The 17199-nt window shown below is 44.4% G+C and overlaps 1 protein-coding gene and 1 pseudogene across 1 annotated transcript in view; one reads left to right on the top strand and one right to left on the bottom strand.

Annotated features, from left to right (window-relative positions):
* The window catches only part of LOC110158802 (forkhead box protein J3-like), a 205808-nt gene that overhangs the window by 83793 nt on the left and 104816 nt on the right, over window positions 1-17199 (bottom strand). Inside the window, exon 5 of the mRNA XM_055165668.1 lies at window positions 9579-9662. Within this exon, the coding sequence (XP_055021643.1) occupies window positions 9579-9662 (84 nt within the window). The remainder of the gene's footprint in view (window positions 1-9578; window positions 9663-17199) is intronic.
* LOC129412481 (5S ribosomal RNA) lies at window positions 4271-4386 on the top strand (annotated as a pseudogene).

Here is a 17199-nt window from a genome sequence, read left to right as displayed (position 1 = left end):
TGACAAAACTTTTTCCCACTGGACACCGAAACATATGTGCTGCTTTGTGCACCGTGCACATGGACTCACACTTGTCCCGAACGCAACGGAAAGCCTGGAATTTCTTGTACAAATCATCGTTAAATACACATTTGCGTTGCAGACTGACCGACTGTTTGTGTTTGCTCGCTCCTTCTGAGTGCAGAGAGACACATGTATGGACCCCTGTTTGGTCACACTACACACAGCAACCTACATTCGGTTTGTCGATTAAAATGAACATAATCGATGAAATTCTTAATGATCAATTATCGATTAATTGATTAATCATGCCCATCCCTAATTTAGACAGAGTAATAATGCAAGATTACAGAACCAAAACACAACTCCAGGTCTGTTTTTGACGAGGTAACGACATTATAACACGTTTTAAATCTCACGAGAGTCCATTTTGCGTGATATATAATAAGACCATTAAAGGTTGTATAGAGGATTTTCCAAGGAACGAGAAATCCAGCGACTGTTTGTCCTTTTTCAAATGTTGCGCATGCGTGAAACCACCCCCCCTCCCCTACAGCTCCCTACGTAGAAACGCCTCCTCCCGCCTCCTCCTTACGCCAGAAACAGGTTTGTTTACAGCCGGTGCGCTGCACATGACTTGTAAACAACTAACTACAGTGTTGGTTAGGCAAGACGGAGAAGTGAGGAGCGGGTGTGCGGACATTTCGTGCATGGACGAGAAGTGAGGAGCAGGGAGAAGAGTGGAGCAGGGAGCAGGGAGAGGAGAGAGGAGAGAGGAGAGGGGAGCGGTGCGCGGAGATTCCGTGCCCGGAGAAGTGAGGAGCAGGGGGAAGAGCGGATCGGGCAGCGGGGACAGGAGTAGGAAAGGGGTGCAGAGAAGGTTGCGCGGAGATTCAGTGCGAATGAACTAGCTACAACACGCAGCAGCAAGCGGACTCTTTCTTTGCCTTGAAAATTACGTTTTCAGACATAGAATATCGCTTTCGTGTCCTGAAAAACGTTTGTCTAGCTCTTGGAAATAAAGTACGTTTTCATAATAAGCAGAAGTTTCCTGTCCAGGAGTAATTTGGCTTTAGACCCTGCGTCTGCTTCAGTCGCGCCATCGCTGGAATGAATCTTCAAGAATCACCTTAGTTTGGCTTCGCTGCTTTTCCCCTTGTCTTCTTCTTTCAGCGACCTCAAAAACGGACTTTCTTTTGCGGCTAACTGCTCCTGGATTCTTGTCGCCATTGCAACAAACTTTGTGCGAACTGCGAGGAAGATATAGGTCAAAAAAAGCCGCTAAGAACTGTTGCGCTGGTGGAGTAAACAGCGTCTGTGCGTCTTGCGTCTGTGGACTGCGTGACAGTCGTACGTAAACCACGTACCGGCATCGCGCAGGCAAGTCAGTTACGCTAGAAACGTAGGGAGTTGGATTGACAGCCTGTCAGCTAACAGATAACGAGGCAGTGTCGTTATCTATTGGCAAATGTTTAGCCCCACCACGTCCAGAGTTGATGAATTTTTATTCTCCTTTTTTTGGTCACCATAATTACAAGGCTACTGCATCTCTATAATATATCATTGACAACTTGAAACAAAAAAAAATCCTCCATACAACCTTTAAGTAAACTTCTGCTTGATTAATTGAATTCTAGGCTCAATACTGTAACTTCCAATGCAGAAATAAAGCATTAAACATTCTAAACATGGCAATTAAAAAGAGAGCTGCTCAAACATACATTTTCCTAAGTGTATGTCTTGGCCTTTTGCGTTCCTTGCTTGGCCCGTGTGACAGCCTCCAGTTTGTCTGCCAGCGCTTCTACTGATGCGTGAGAGAGAGGGTCAGGGGGGTCCATCCATGTAAGACGAGATGACAAGGCTCAGAATTAATTAATGTTTGTAATTTTTAAAAGGAAAAAAAAAGAAAAACATTGCTGGTGAAGAAAATATGTCTAACTGCAGCCCGAGGCCCTGCTGTGGTAATTAAGCAGAACACCAGCACCACCAGCTCTCTATCCCTCTCTCTCTCCTCTTTCTCTTTATCTCTATCGCTCCTCTTTCTCCCTCTCTCTCGCCCACTCTCTTTCTTTCCCTCTCTCTCGCTCCTCTTTATCTCTCTTTGTCTCTTTTCTCTCTCTATCTCTTTCTACCTCTCTCCTCTTTCTCTCTCCTTCTCCCTTTTCTTTCTCTCGCTCTGTCCTTTCTCCCTCCCTCTCTCCTCTTTCTCCCTCTCTGTTTTTATCTCTATTCTTTCTCTCCTTCTCCCTCCTCTTTCTCTCTCTCCTTCTATCTCCTCTTTCTCTCTCTCCTTCTATCTCCTCTTTCTCTCCTTCTCTCTCCTCCTCCCTCTCTAATTCTCTCTCCTCTTTCTCCTCTCCCTCTTTCTTTCCCTCTCTCTCTGTTTCTATCTCTATTCTTTCTCTCCTTCTCCCGCCTCTTTCTCTCTCTCCTTCTATCTCCTCTTTCTCCCTCTCTCACTCCTTTTTATTTCTCTCTGTCTCTTTTCTCTCTATCTCTCTCTCCTCTTACTCCATCTCTCTCCTCATTCTCCTTCTCTTTCTTTCCCTCTCTCACACCGTTTCTATCTCTCTCCTTCCTCCCTCTCTCCTTCTCCCTCCTCTATCTCTTTCTCCTTCTCTCTCCTCTTTCTCCCTCTCTCGCTCCTCTTTATCTCTCTCTCTTCTCTCTATATCTTTCTACCTCTCTCCTCTTTCACTCTCCTTCTCCCTTCTTTCTCTCTCTCCTTTCGCCCTCTCTCTCTCTGTTTCTCTCTCTATTCTTTCTTTCTGTCTCTCTCCTCTTTCTCCCCCTCTAATTCTCTCTCCTCTTTCTCCCTCTCTCCCTCTAATTTCTACCTTTCTCCTTCTCTCTCCTCTTTCTCCCGCTCTTCCTTTCCCTCTCTCTCACTCTCTGCTTCTATCTCTACTCTTTCGCTCTCTGTCCTTCTGTCTCCTCTTTCTCCCTCTCTCTCTCTCTCTCGCACCTCTTTATCTCCATCTCTTCTCTCTCTCTACCTCACTCTTTCTCTTCTTTTTCTCTCTCTTTCTTCTCTTTCACCCTCTCTGTCCTTTATCTCTCACTCTCCTTCCCTCTTCTCTTCGTGTTTCTATCTCTCCTCTCTCCATTCTCTAGCTTTTATGGAAATTGCCTTTTACCTTGATGTCTCCCTCTCCTCTCTTCCTCCCCCTCTCTCTCTTTCTCTCTCACTCCATTTCCATCTCTCCTCTCTCCGTTCTCTCGCTTTGCCGCAAATGGACTTTTACACCTTGATGTCTTCTTAAATCCTTCATATTCCTCCCTCATTTACCTCGCTTGTACCGGCTCCTGAGAGACAGTCGAGCTGCAGCCACAAACAGGAGCAGTCAAAGTCAAAAACGAGACGAGAGGAGAGAAAGAGAGAGAGACGGAGGGAGTAATTAAGGATAAAATAGTGTTTGGGTATGTTTTTTTGGACCTAATGCTTGGACAGTAATGGTTTTATGTGGATATTTGAACCGGGAGAAGCAAACGATGAGGTGAAAACAGACGATCCCAGTCAAGATAATTATTATATTGACTCAACATTCAATTGATATTTATTGCAGCTCATGTTTTTTTTTTTAGCAATATTGTACCGTATTTTCCGCACTATTAGGCGCTCTGGATTATAAGTCGCACTGTCATTAAATGGTCTATTTTCAAACTTTTTTCACAAATAAACCGCACCGGACTTTAAACGAAACACAACAGTTGGATGGGTGAGTCGGACTTTGTTTGTCGCGTTCACGGTGACTCTGGGCTTTGTTCAGTTGTGGCGTGTAGGGAGGGTGCTGTCTGGGACCGCTGGATTGTCGGCGTGTTCGCAGTGACTCAGTTGTTCAGTTGTGTCTAGAAGTGGCACATTGCACTCGCTTTTTCGGTTCGTTCCTCCGTTCCGTTCTGTTCTGGAGTGGTGAGTGTGTCTGTGGGTGTTTTTCGCCGCGCGGTCGCTGTCTGCTTCGTGTGTGTTTGCGTGCGCTGTGGGTGGTGCGGCTTTGTAGTTTACTGAAGTCGTGCTGGGACACCCGAGTGGATTCGTGTACAGGGCGCTCTGGATTGTGGGGCGCACAGCACGGAAAATACGGTAGTTGGTTAGTGAGGAGAAGATGGATAGGCTGAGGTTATGAGCGAACCCTATGGTGAGGAACATACGGTATATTTAGAACAGTTTTTGTGCTCTTCGGTCTTTGTGTCAGTGGCATGACTTAGTTTCAATATTGTTTATCTTCTATATTTACTCCAGCAATATATCGTACTTCAAAATGTGGGATTGTGAGGTCATACCTGTTTGTCAAAGCCTGATCCCATCAGATCTCAGAAGCTAAACAAGGTCGGGCCTGGTTAGTACTTGGATGAGAGACCATTGGGAAAATCAGGTGCCACAGTGGGGCACCAGAAGTAAAATTGTGGAAAAAGTGGAAATCTTACAATAAAAAAAAAACTTAATGCAAAAATTTTTTATACATTTTGCAGACGTCACTTGCTTGATGGCCTATTATTTTTACTTTTATTTTTATTTCATTAAAAACTTTTTTTTTCTTTCTTTTTAGTTGGTCTGACGATTTATTCTGTTTCACAACACTAAATAATTTGTGTGTGTAAATATGTGACATATATACAATAAAATGTTCAAATAAAAAAGGTTAAAAAAAAAAGCTGTTGTTGTGTCCTTAGGCAAGACACTTCACCTACATTGCCTAGTAAGAATGTGGAGTGTGTGTGAGTGATGGTGGTGGTCGGGGAGGGGTCAATGGTGCAGATTTCTGGCTTCCGTCAGTCTGTCTCAGGGCAGCTGTGGCTACAGTAGTAGTTTGCCACCACTGAGTGTTGAGTGAATGAATAATGAACTGTAAAGCACTTTGGGTGTTTTGAAAGGCACTATATAATGCATAGATGAATAATTAAACCATTTATTTTTTTACCGTATGTTCCACACTATTAGGCGCTCTGGATTATAAGAACGGCCTATTTTCGAACTTTTTTTCACAAATAAACCGCACCGGACTTTAAACGAAACACAACAGTTGGATGGGTCAGTGGGACTTTGTTTGTTTGTTCGTTCACGGTGACTCTGGGCTTTGTTCAGTTGTGGCGTGTAGGGAGGGTGCTGTCTGGGACCGCTGGATTGTCGGCGTGTTTGCAGTGACTCAGTTGTTCAGTTGTGTCTAGAAGTGACACATTGCACTCGCTTTTTCGGTTCGTTCCTCGTCCGTGTGGAGTGATGAGTGTGGCTGTGGGTGTTTTTTGCTGTGCGATCGCTGTCTGCTCCGTGTGTGTTTGCGTGCGCTGCGGCTTTATAGTTTACTGAAGTCGTGCGGGGACAACCGAGTGAGTTCGTTTATAGGGCGCTCTGGATTGTGGGGCGCACAGTCGTTTCTTGATGGGGTTGGAGGCTTAAGAGCGAGTCTAATAGCCCGGAAAATACGGTAGTTGGTTAGTGAGGAGAAGATGGATAGGCTGAGGTGTCTGGTGGTTCTACTGCAGCGGAGGCACAGACTGTATAAATGGACAAAGCTAAATCTCCAGCTGCAGCGTTCCAAATAGGAAGCGAGTGTGAGCACAAAGCGGTTCTTTAAAGCTCTAGTTTCAGTTTACTATTGGCTCTGTTCACGCTTACGTCACAAACCAGGCAGACGTTTGAAAAGATGAGATGAAAACTTCTGGTGGCTCTGTTCGCGACAGTAAGTCTGACAAATCTATGAAAAATTTGAAAATGTCCCGGTTTTCCTCATCTCCGTGTCATTGTAGAGTTCCGTTATGTTTCGCTAATCAACAATTCCAACCATACCTCAGTTTTCATCATTTCCACACTGACGCACAACTCCGATCACACTGGGTACATGCGATTAGAAGAGATGAGGCGCGCACAGATCACATTTACTTCAGTGGGTTTTGTCACAGTCGGTCGGTGAGCCCAGTGTTGGGAACTACACCGGAAGTTGTCATCCAAAGTTGTTTCCAAACGTCTTCCTAGTTTGTGACGCAAGCGTGAATAGAGCCTGTTACAATTAAAATCAGTAGAAACTTGAAAACTATCCCTTCATGACATCATACAGTGGAACAGAGCATGTTGAGCTTTAGAGATGCAGGAGACTACGCAAACATGTGCAGATGTGGCTTGAAGCTTCCAAGACTCAAATGAGCAAATATCGGACCTTTAAAGATGCAGCATGTGACTTTTCTAGCGGAGGTTCCAAGCACCAGAGTGTCTCCATGGAAACGAGATATTATTATTGAATGTTTGAGTTTCGTTATAAACCGGGACGGACTGGCAATTTGTGCATTTTGGAACCCCACCGTCGGTCCTAAATTTCCAGTGTGGGAAGATTTGTGGTGAAAAAGTCTCGGTTCATTTTTGGTCCGTCCCTGGTTATAAAACTGTCAATCTTGCATTTACTCAATTATAGGTATTTTATTCCTAAACAAAATACCTTGATAAACACAAATTCTTACTGTTAGCGGCGTCTCCTGACCTGTAACTTGGCCTGACACTTGCTTCCGTAGAGACAAGTTTAATTCCGCGACGTCTCCCAAGTTACATCCAAAGTTACAGACCAAAACTTTAACTAAAATGATGCGGCAAAAAAGCGTTGTTGTGTGTTTAATTTCACATTCATCAAACGACACGGAATCACAATGAAAAACAGCTTCATATTTTAATAATGTAGTTTAAGCTGCGTTATAATGATTTTCCATAAAAGCAGCCGAGTCGTACGAGATCCGGTCGGAGGCAGCCAAACCCTGTGTCTCACTTTGAGGTTAATGACTTACATATATTTATAGAAGCCACCGCTGTCAGTCAGTTTACTCAAATCTACCTCTCGTCTGCTCCCCCCGCTGCTCCTGTGGTAGAGGAAAATTACCCAGCATGCACCCCACTGCCTCTTTGATTTACTGTGAAATGTAATAGGGCGCGTATACTGCTAATACTGTAATGATGACGCAGGCTGTGAATTTGTATAACATTTGATTTACATCTATGGTGAGTCACTGCATATTCATACATGTCAGTCATACACGGTACGAGAGTTAAATTATCATACAAGTTACACCTGAATTGGATTTAACGATCGAGACGCTGTACAAAATGAGCACTGTGAAGTTATTGCATATTTCGTAGCTTTTATTTATTTGAGTTTTCAGTCTTTCTCTATTGGATGAATGTTCAGCGGTTACCATGGCGACACGACGCACACATTTGCAAACACAGACACAAAAAAAAAGTTTAAGACAATACAGCATGGATTTAAACATACTGTACATCATCGTTTCCCAGAGACAGGTGGGTTGCAAGAGATTTTTGTTGGGTCGCCTTGTCACGATCTGCATGTCGATCTGTAATATTCATAAACATACATCTCCACGCATCCCCCTCGCTCCTCACTTTTTCGCCAGCACCACCTACTGCCTTGCCTAACCAATTTTCTGTGGGAAACACTGATTACTGTTTTTCCTTCTTTAAAACTTGAGTACCGTATTTTTTGGACTATAAGGCGCACTTAAAATCCCTTAATTTTCTCAACAATCGACAGTGCACTTTATAATCCGGTGCGCCTTATGTATTAGTTCTGGTTGTGCTTACTGACCTCGAACCGATTTTCAAATATATTCCACCGAGTCGCATCAGTCTGATCAGGTATCGGATAAATAATATACGTATATAACACACAGGACACACAGGACACAACAGTTTTGTTTATTTTTTAAACTGGTGGGGGACTTGCTCAGGGACGTCCGGTTAGCGCGACTGTCTGTCCCAATGCCTGCTGTGCTAGCGGCGCATTCGCACTGGGACTTTTGGTCTGAGCCGTGCTTGGGCGCTTGGTCCGTTGGTGTTGCACGGCTGTGTTTGTTGCAAACAAAACAAACAGCGCTGTTGTGCAGTAGAGCTGGCGCTATTGGCAGTGAGGGTCCGACCAGCGGCGTGGAGCGTCTATTGAGCGGTAGGAACGATGTTGCAGCGCACGCTCCGCTGTGAGTTTGTGGATGTGGGGGCGGTGCGGGGGAGTGGGGGTGGCTGGGAGAGAGTCTGTGGGGCTTCTGTCATCTCGTTTTTATTTGCTAAGATTTTGTATTATTTGGATTTCATAGACGAGCCTAAATGTTTTAACTGTAATGCACAGGCTTCCATACATTATCAAATATACAAACTCTAGATTGTGCAGAGTCTAGTCTCAGTCTGATCTGATTCTGGTTTGGTTCCTGTTTTGTCCAGTTCATTTTACTAAGTTACACATTCCACGACCAGACTGTGAAAAGTAAAGATTTTCAACAATGATGGTTCATGGTTAGAAAAGTTAAAATTAAAATTAAAGTTTTGGACATTTGATTTTTCACACTAAGTTCAGCCCAAATACTACACATTGAAATCAACACAATCTGATCCCCCCACACATCCTGGATCTTATTCTTTGCTGTTAGTTCATTTTATAACGTTTTATAGAAGTATCGGATCGGGACTCGGTATCAGCAGATACTCAAAATCAAATGACTTTGACTCGGGGGCAAAAGAATGTAATCGGAACATCCCTACAATATTTTTATTTTTAATTATTTTAATAGATCCATGTTTATCACATGCCCAGTGTCTTTAACTACACCGGAAGTCATCATCCACATGTTTCCAAACGTCTTCTGGTAAGTGTGAATAGAGCCTTCTCCAGCCGTGCACCGGTACCAGGCTGTGGGTCGTTTGGTACCGGGCAGCGAAAGTGTGAACCCCTCCTCCCATACGTTGCGCGGACCGTTTCTTCTCCCACGCACCTCATGGGCTGCATCTTCTCACATGTTCTGCATGCGCCTCTAAACCAGAACTAAAACCAGCACTAAACAGGTCTAAACCAGGTCTAAAACCAGGATTAAACCAGAATTTAACCAGGACTAAACCATGCTCTGCGGACCACGTCTCCTCCCGAACGCCATGCGGACCAGGAGCAGGCGCGGTCCACGAAATATTGTCGGACATAAAACTCTTATACTCTCTCCACTCTTTCTGGACTCTCCATTTTTGAAAGTAGGGATGTAACGACATATAAATCTCATGGTACGATATTATCAGAACGATATTTATTGTGATATTTTGGAGATGCTAAAAGATATGTGAATATAATACTTTTCTCTTTTAAAATGCCTTGAAAAGACTTCAGAGTGAATCATTACTGTCACAATCCAATGATTTAAGATGTAAAAGTGCTTGATAACAGCTATTTTATCACGTAGTCTGCACTGAAATGAAGTAAAGGATCTTGGTCTATGCAGTTCTGAGTCTTTTTTTAACACTTCTAAGCAAAGAACGTTATAATTTCACATATTAAGCCAAGATATTTTAAACGATATTATTGTGAGAGTTCTGACGATACAAGATCAGGATATTTCTGTTATTGCCACATCCCTACATAGAACTTACACAGTGCACCTTTTTAATGTTTAGTTCCACTTCAAAAATTCCAAAAAAGCAAATGATTTTCCACAATTTTCCAGCCTAACTCAGTCGTCTCCTTCTCACACATGCATGTTAAACAAAGCCTGAGCCCCAGCTCTCGACAGGGCGCTGCTTTCATGTGGTTTGCATCACTCACCCTCTCCCCAGACCGAGGCCTCTTCTTGGGTCGGCTGGGCACGGAGTCCTCTTTGGGGTTGGTGTCTATGGCCCAATATGAACCCTGGAAGACACAAGCATGAAAGGACAGAGAGCTGTGTGTCAATAAAGGCCTTTAGATGGAGACTTAGACAAACTTTATTGATCCATAAGAGAAAATATTCAGACACAGAAGCTCACACATCGCAATATAATCAAAGTAAGTCTTTATTTTATATAGAGCTTTTCACAGACATATGTCACAAAGACGCTTTACAGAGCATTATTCAGTCACTCCAGACCCAGTGATGGTAAGCTACTACTGTAGCCACAGCTGCCCTGGGGCAGATTGACGGAAGCCATGCCAATCGGTTCCATCAGTCCCTCCAACCACCACCATCACTCACACACACACTCATACGAGGCAATGTAGGTCAAGTGTCTTGCCTAAGGACACAACAGTTTTTTTGTGACTGGTGTCCCACTGTGGCACCTGATTTTCCCAGCGGTCTCATATCCAAGTATTAACCAGACCCGGCCCTGCTGAGCTTCTGAGATCTGACGGGATCAGGCTTTGACAAACTGGTTTGGCCACATAATAACAAAGAGAAAAAAATATATATATAAATAGTAATAATAAATTATAATAATAAAAATAAAAAAGTAAAAAACATAATTACATATGCACATTATTATATTGTAAAAGTTGTAGGGAGTATTATCTGTTACATAAGGGTGAGTTGTTGTACAGTTGTAGGGAGTATTATCTGTTACATAAGGGTGAGTTGTTGTACAGTTGTAGGAGTATTATCTGTTACATAAGGGTGAGTTGTTGTACAGTTGTAGGGAGTATTATCTGTTACATAAGGGTGAGTTGTTGTACAGTTGTAGGGAGTATTATCTGTTACATAAGGGTGAGTTGTTGTACAGTTGTAGGGAGTATTATCTGTTACATAAGGGTGAGTTGTTGTACAGTTGTAGGGAGTATTATCTGTTACATAAGGGTGAGTTGTTGTACAGTTGTAGGGAGTATTATCTGTTACATAAGGGTGAGTTGTTGTACAGTTGTAGGGAGTATTATCTGTTACATAAGGGTGAGTTGTTGTACAGTTGTAGGGAGTATTATCTGTTACATAAAGGGTGAGTTGTTGTACAGTTGTAGGGAGTATTATCTGTTACATAAGGGTGAGTTGTTGTACAGTTGTAGGGAGTATTATCTGTTACATAAGGGTGAGTTGTTGTACAGTTGTAGGGAGTATTATCTGTTACATAAGGGTGAGTTGTTACAGTTGTAGGGAGTATTATCTGTTACATAAGGGTGAGTTGTTGTACAGTTGTAGGGAGTATTATCTGTTACATAAGGGTGAGTTGTTGTACAGTTGTAGGGAGTATTATCTGTTACATAAGGGTGAGTTGTTGTACAGTTGTAGGGAGTATTATCTGTTACATAAGGGTGAGTTGTTGTACAGTTGTAGGGAGTATTATCTGTTACATAAGGGTGAGTTGTTGTACAGTTGTAGGGAGTATTATCTGTTACATAAGGGTGAGTTGTTGTACAGTTGTAGGGAGTATTATCTGTTACATAAGGTGAGTTGTTGTACAGTTGTAGGGAGTATTATCTGTTACATAAGGGTGAGCTGTTGTACAGTTGTAGGGAGTATTATCTGTTACATAAGGGTGAGCTGTTGTACAGTTGTAGGGAGTATTATCTGTTTACATAAGGTGAGTTGTTGTACAGTTGTAGGGAGTATTATCTGTTACATAAGGGTGAGCTGTTGTACAGTTGTAGGGAGTATTATCTGTTACATAAGGGTGAGTTGTTGTACAGTTGTAGGGGAGTATTATCTGTTACATAAGGGTGAGTTGTTGTACAGTTGTAGGGAGTATTATCTGTTACATAAGGTGAGTTGTTGTACAGTTGTAGGGAGTATTATCTGTTACATAAGGGTGAGTTGTTGTACAGTTGTAGGGAGTATTATCTGTTACATAAGGGTGAGTTGTTGTACAGTTGTAGGGAGTATTATCTGTTACATAAGGGTGAGTTGTTGTACAGTTGTAGGGAGTATTATCTGTTACATAAGGGTGAGTTGTTGTACAGTTGTAGGGAGTATTATCTGTTACATAAGGGTGAGTTGTTTGTACAGTTGTAGGGAGTATTATCTGTTACATAAGGGTGAGTTGTTGTACAGTTGTAGGGAGTATTATCTGTTACATAAGGGTGAGTTGTTGTACATTATTTTCACTTGTAACGATATCCAAATCTCACGATACAATATTATCAGGATATGCATCTCACGGTACAATATTTATTGCGATATTTTGGAGAACCTGATAAAATTGCAGACAGGGTTAAGAAAGAAGAACCTGGTGTGAATTATTTCCATCATAATTCCAAAAAATCAAGTAAAAGCATATTTCTTCATGTTATCTGCCCTGAAATGAATCTTGAGATATGTAGTTCCAAATGTTTATTAGCTATAGCTACAATAAAACAATGCATTTACGCAAAGGATTTTGTAATTCAGGATATATTGTGACGCGCCATGGTATTACTGTGTGAAACTTTTGACGATACAATATCACGATATTTCCGTTATTGTTACATGCCTACAAATCACTACCGTATTTTCTGGACTATTGAGTGCACCTGAATATAAACCACATCAACTAAATTTTAACTAAATTTTAAAATTGTACATATATAAGCCGCACGTGAATATAAGGCGCAGGTGTCCATGTCTTTGAGAACGTTTTCAAGTTCGGGTCGTCTGCTTTTATCGCCTCTGAAAGTTTTTGTCGTCTTTTTGCATTGAGTCAGTTCGTCACGCTGCCGTCGCCAAAATCTCATCAGCGACTCATTGATGTCGAGCTCACGTGCAGCAGAGCGGTTTCCTTCTTCCAGAGCCACATCAATCGCCTTAAACTTAAAAGCTGCATCATCTGCATTTCTTCGTGTGTTTTCCATGAGGAGGGTGTGTGTATGAAGCACAAAATAACTGTTCAAAACACAATCAAACGAGCATCTTCCTCGGCGCATCACCCTCATCTCTACTGCGCATGTCTCCTGCAGAAAGAGCCTCTGTCCTGTCTGTATCATGTCAGTGTCTTGGAGGATTTCAGCAGATTTCAGACTCTCTCGGGGGCGGGTTAGTTCTATCGATCAGGTATGAGTGGATGTGCGGCTACTGAAGTTTGAGACGTTTCCTCTCGTCATTTACGCACACGGGTAAGACGTATCCCCCTCACTAATGTTCATTTAGTATCGTAACTTATTACGATTAACTATTTGCGTGCGCTGACAATATTGCGAGATAGTGTTGCAACTTCATGTTAACCCTAGATCCACGTGTAACCGCACAGACAACGGCGTTTTCTGCACTCAGGCTGCGCTCGTATCCGCTGTGTTGCCAAACCATAGACCGTAAATATGAACGGACAATGTGCCAAACAAATAATCCGTCCATATATAAGCCGTAGGGTTCAAAGTGTGAGGAAAAAAAGTAGCGGCTTATAGTCCGGAAATTACGGTAATTCACTCACTTCTCTTTTCTGTTGTGGTTCCATAAAAATCCTTATAATATAGATTCTGGTCAACAACATCGGCCAATTAATAGACAAACTGAATAAACACCTACTATGGAAGATCATTAGTTTCATCATGAATTTCCCACTTTTTTAACTTTTTTATTTTTATTCTGAATGTTTAAAATTCAATATAAATAAACACCATAAATATTCAGCACAAATATTTTCAAGCTCTCAAATTCAACATCCAAATTCCGAGTGTCCCTAAACACTATACTGTACCTGGTAAAAATCTGATTTATATTTCGTTAACTCGTAACTCACTCAAACTAATCCTCCCAAAATTCCTGTTATTTTTCTGCCTCTCCTCACTCTGCTCTTAAATTGGCGCTGCCCTGAAAAAAAAAAAAAAAAAAAAAAAAAAAAAAAACATCAGCAGCAGCCCTTTTCAAACCCCAACACTGCTGGAGCACATACAATAAGAAAAATCAATTGCTTTTAGATGTTGGTCTCCTCACTCTCCTCCTCCCTCTCCCCTCCTCCTCTTTTCCTCTTCTCTCTCCCCTCCTCCTCCCTTTTCTCGCTCTGTTCTCTCTCCCCTTTTCCTCTCTCCTCCTCCTCTTCTCTCTCCTCCCTCCTTTTCCTCTTCTCTCTCTCCTCCCCCCCTTCTTTCCTATCTTCCTCTCTCGTCCTCCTCTCCTTCTTTTTCTCTCCACTGCTCCCCTCTCCTCTCCCCCTCCTCTCACTCTTTCTTCTTCTCTCCTCTCTCCTCTCCTCTTCTCCTCTCCTCCTCCTCTCTCTCCCTCCCATCCTCTCCTTCTCCTCTCCTTTCCTCCTCCACTCTCTCCGCCTCTTTCCTTCCACAACCTTTCCTCGTCTCTCCCCCTCCTCTTCTCATCCTCCTCTCTCCTCCTCTCTCCCTTTTCTTTTCCTTCCTTTTCCCTCTCTCCCTCTCCTCCTTTTTCTCTCCACTCCTCCTTCCCTCTTCTCTCCTTCTTTCCTTCCCCAACCTCTCCTCCTCTCGTCCTCCTCTCTCCCTTCCTCTCCTCCTCCTCTTTCTCTCTCCCACTTCTTTCCTTCTCCATTCTCTCCTCCTGTCCTTCCCCAACCTCTCTCGTCCTTCCTTCTCTCTCCCCCTCCTCCTCTCTCTCCTCTTCCTACCTCCCCCTCCTCTCTCTCCCTCCTCCTTTCCTTCCCCAACCTCTCCTCCTCTCTTCCCCTCCTTCTCGCGTTCTCCACTCTCCCCTTCTTCTCCTTCTTCTCTCCCCCTCCTTTCCTCCTCCACTCTTTCCTAACCCCCTACTCTCCTTCCCCAACCTCTCATCTCCTCCTCTCTCATCCTTCTTTCTCTCTCCTCTTTTTTGTCTCCACTCCCCCTCTTTCCCACTCCTCCTCTCCTCCACCTCTCTCCCCCTCCTCTTCTCCTCTCCTACCCCACCTCCTCTCTTCCTACTCCTCTCTCTCCTCCCCTCCTTCTGCTCTCTACTCTGTCCCCTCTTCCTCTCCTCCTTCTCTCTTCCCTCCTCCTTCTCTCCCCTCTTCCTCTCCTCCTTCTCTACCCCACCTCCTCTCTTCCTACTCCCATCTCTTCCCTGTGCTTGCTCCCTTCCTCTCTTCTACTCCTTCTCTCTAATCCTTCCTCTCTCTCCTCTCCTCCATCTCTCCCCTCTTCCTCTCTTCTGTCTCTCTACCCTCCTCCCCTGATCCTTCTCTTTTCTTCCTCTCCTCCTTCTCTCTAATCCCTCCTCTCCTCCTTCTCCCCTCCTTTCCTCTAATCCCTCTCTTCCTCCTCCTCCTCTAATCTCCTTCACGTCTCCTCCTTCTCTCCCCTCCTCCTTTCCTCCTGCTCTTCTCCCCTCCTTCTCTCTAATCCCTCCTCTCTTCTTCCTCCCTCCTTCTCTAAACCCTCCTCTCCTCTTCCTCTCCTCCTCTTCTCCCCTCCTTCTCTCCCTCCTCTCTCTTCCTCCCTCCTCTCTCCCTCCTCTCCTCTTCCTCTCCTCCTCTCCCCTCCTTCTCTAAACCCTCCTCTCCTCTTCCTCTCCTCCTCTTCTCCCCTCCTTCTCTAATCCCTCCTCTCCTCTTCCTCCCTCCTTCTCTAAACCCTCCTCTCCTCTTCCTGTCCTCCTCCTCTCCCCTCCTTCTCTAAACCCTCCTCTCTCTCTCTCCTCTCTCTCCTCCTCTCCTCTTCTCCCCTCCTTCTCTAAACCCTCCTCTCCTCTTCCTGTCCTCCTCCTCCTCTTCTCCCCTCCTTCTCTAATCCCTCCTCTCCTCTTCCTCTCCTCCTCTCCTCCTCTTCCTCCCTCTCCTCTCCTCTCCCTCCTCTCTCTTCTCTCCCCTCCTTCCTCTCTCTAATCCCTCTCTTCCTCCTCCTCCTCTAATCTCCTCCACGTCTCCTCCTTCTCTCCCTTCCTCCTTTCCTCCTCCTCTTCCCCCCTCCTTCTCTAATCCCTCCTCTCCTCTTCCTCTCCTCCTCCTCCTCTTCTCCCTCTCCTCTCCTCTCCTCCCTCCTCCTCTTCTCCCCTCCTCCTTTCTCTAATCCCTCTCTTCCTCTCCTCCTCCTCCTAATCTCCTCCACGTCTCTCCTTCTCTCCCTCTCTCCTGTCCTCCTCCTCCTCTTCTCCCCTCCTTCTCTAATCCCTCTCTCCCTCTTCCTCCTCCTCCTCCTCTTCCTCCTCCTCCTTCCTCTCCTCCCCTCTTCTCCCCTCCTTTTCTCTAATCCCTCTCTTCCTCCTCCTCCTCTAATCTCCTCCACCCCTCCTCTTTCTTCTCTCCCCCTCCTTCTCTTCCCTTTCCTCTCTCCTCCTCCTCCTCTTCTCCCCTCCTTCTCTAATCCCTCCTCTCCTCTTCCTCTCCTCCTCCTCTTCTCCCCTCCTTCTCTCTCCCTCCTTTTCTCTAATCCCTCTCTTCCTCCTCCTCTTCTAATCTCCTCCACGTCTCTTCCTTCTCTCCCTTCCTCTCCTCCTCCTCCTCTCTCCCTCCTTCTCTAATCCCTCCTCTCCTCTTCCTCTCCTCCTCCTCCTCCTCCTCCTCTCCTCCCCCGCTCCGAGGACCAGACTGGACTGGTTTCGGTCCAGGTCTGATCTAGGCCACACACCCTCCAGTCTCTCGGTCCCACCTCGCCGAGCGGTGCACAGCCAATTAGCGCGAGCACATGCATGATTTAGCTTCTCCGCTCTCTGCTTTTCCGCGGAGGTGTGTACCGCTCGCTCACCTGACCAGCCCCCCTTTCTGTTCCCCTCATACCGAGATATTGACTGATTCGATCCAGGTTTGAATTAAGGTGCAGCTCAGGTCGGCGCGGGGCTAATCAGAAGGGAGCGCGCCTCTTTGTGTCTTCGCGGCAGACTATAGACCCATACGCCCAGCCCAAGGATTTTAGGTTTGAATTATTTAAAGCTCCTTCCCTCTTAATTCATTTTTCAATGGCTCCCAAATCCCTGCCTCTGCCTCTCCCCCCGTCTCTGCTTCACAGCGAAAGAGAGCACAGCACACACAGAGTTCGATGAGAAGTTTGTTAGCGGCAGAAGCAGAAAATTAGAGCTGCACTGTGTAACTTTTTGGATGCGGGTCCCTCACCTTCTTGTTTCTAGATAAGTCACTGCTTTACCTCACATTTCTTCAACTACAGGTGGATTTATAGCTCAAAAACACCTAGAAAAAACAGACATTCTGACTGCGAGAGGGGTTTATGGAGTAAGAAAGCTTTCAGAAATATCCAATAGAAATCCGTGCATTTATCTGTAGTTGAGCATAAAATAAATATTCGTAAACTCTCGAATGAGTCCAGTCGTACATAAAATCTGTTGTGTGTATTTTATCCATTAGAATACAAACTGAAAAGTTACGACATCAAGAATTACAGTAACGAAATGAAAATTTTTGATTACACTTTCTTCAGTATGAATACGAATTCACAGACTCGACTGTCAAAAATACGTCATCACTTCACAGACATTATTTATTGAACAGAAGAAACATCACCGGACTTTTGCGCCGCATACAGACTGAGCCATATTTAGCTGAACTAAAAATGCACAAATTTCCCAAATATGCACCGATTTTTTAGCCTGATTCATCAGCCGGTTTCACTTCGTGGA

This window comes from Boleophthalmus pectinirostris, unplaced genomic scaffold (assembly GCF_026225935.1).
Source record: "Boleophthalmus pectinirostris isolate CB_2022bp ecotype Guang Dong unplaced genomic scaffold, ASM2622593v1 HiC_scaffold_8, whole genome shotgun sequence".
In the NCBI taxonomy this organism is placed as follows: Eukaryota; Metazoa; Chordata; class Actinopteri; order Gobiiformes; family Gobiidae; genus Boleophthalmus; species Boleophthalmus pectinirostris.
The sequence above is the reverse complement of the archived record's forward strand: the minus strand, read 5'-3'. Positions and strand labels throughout refer to the sequence as shown.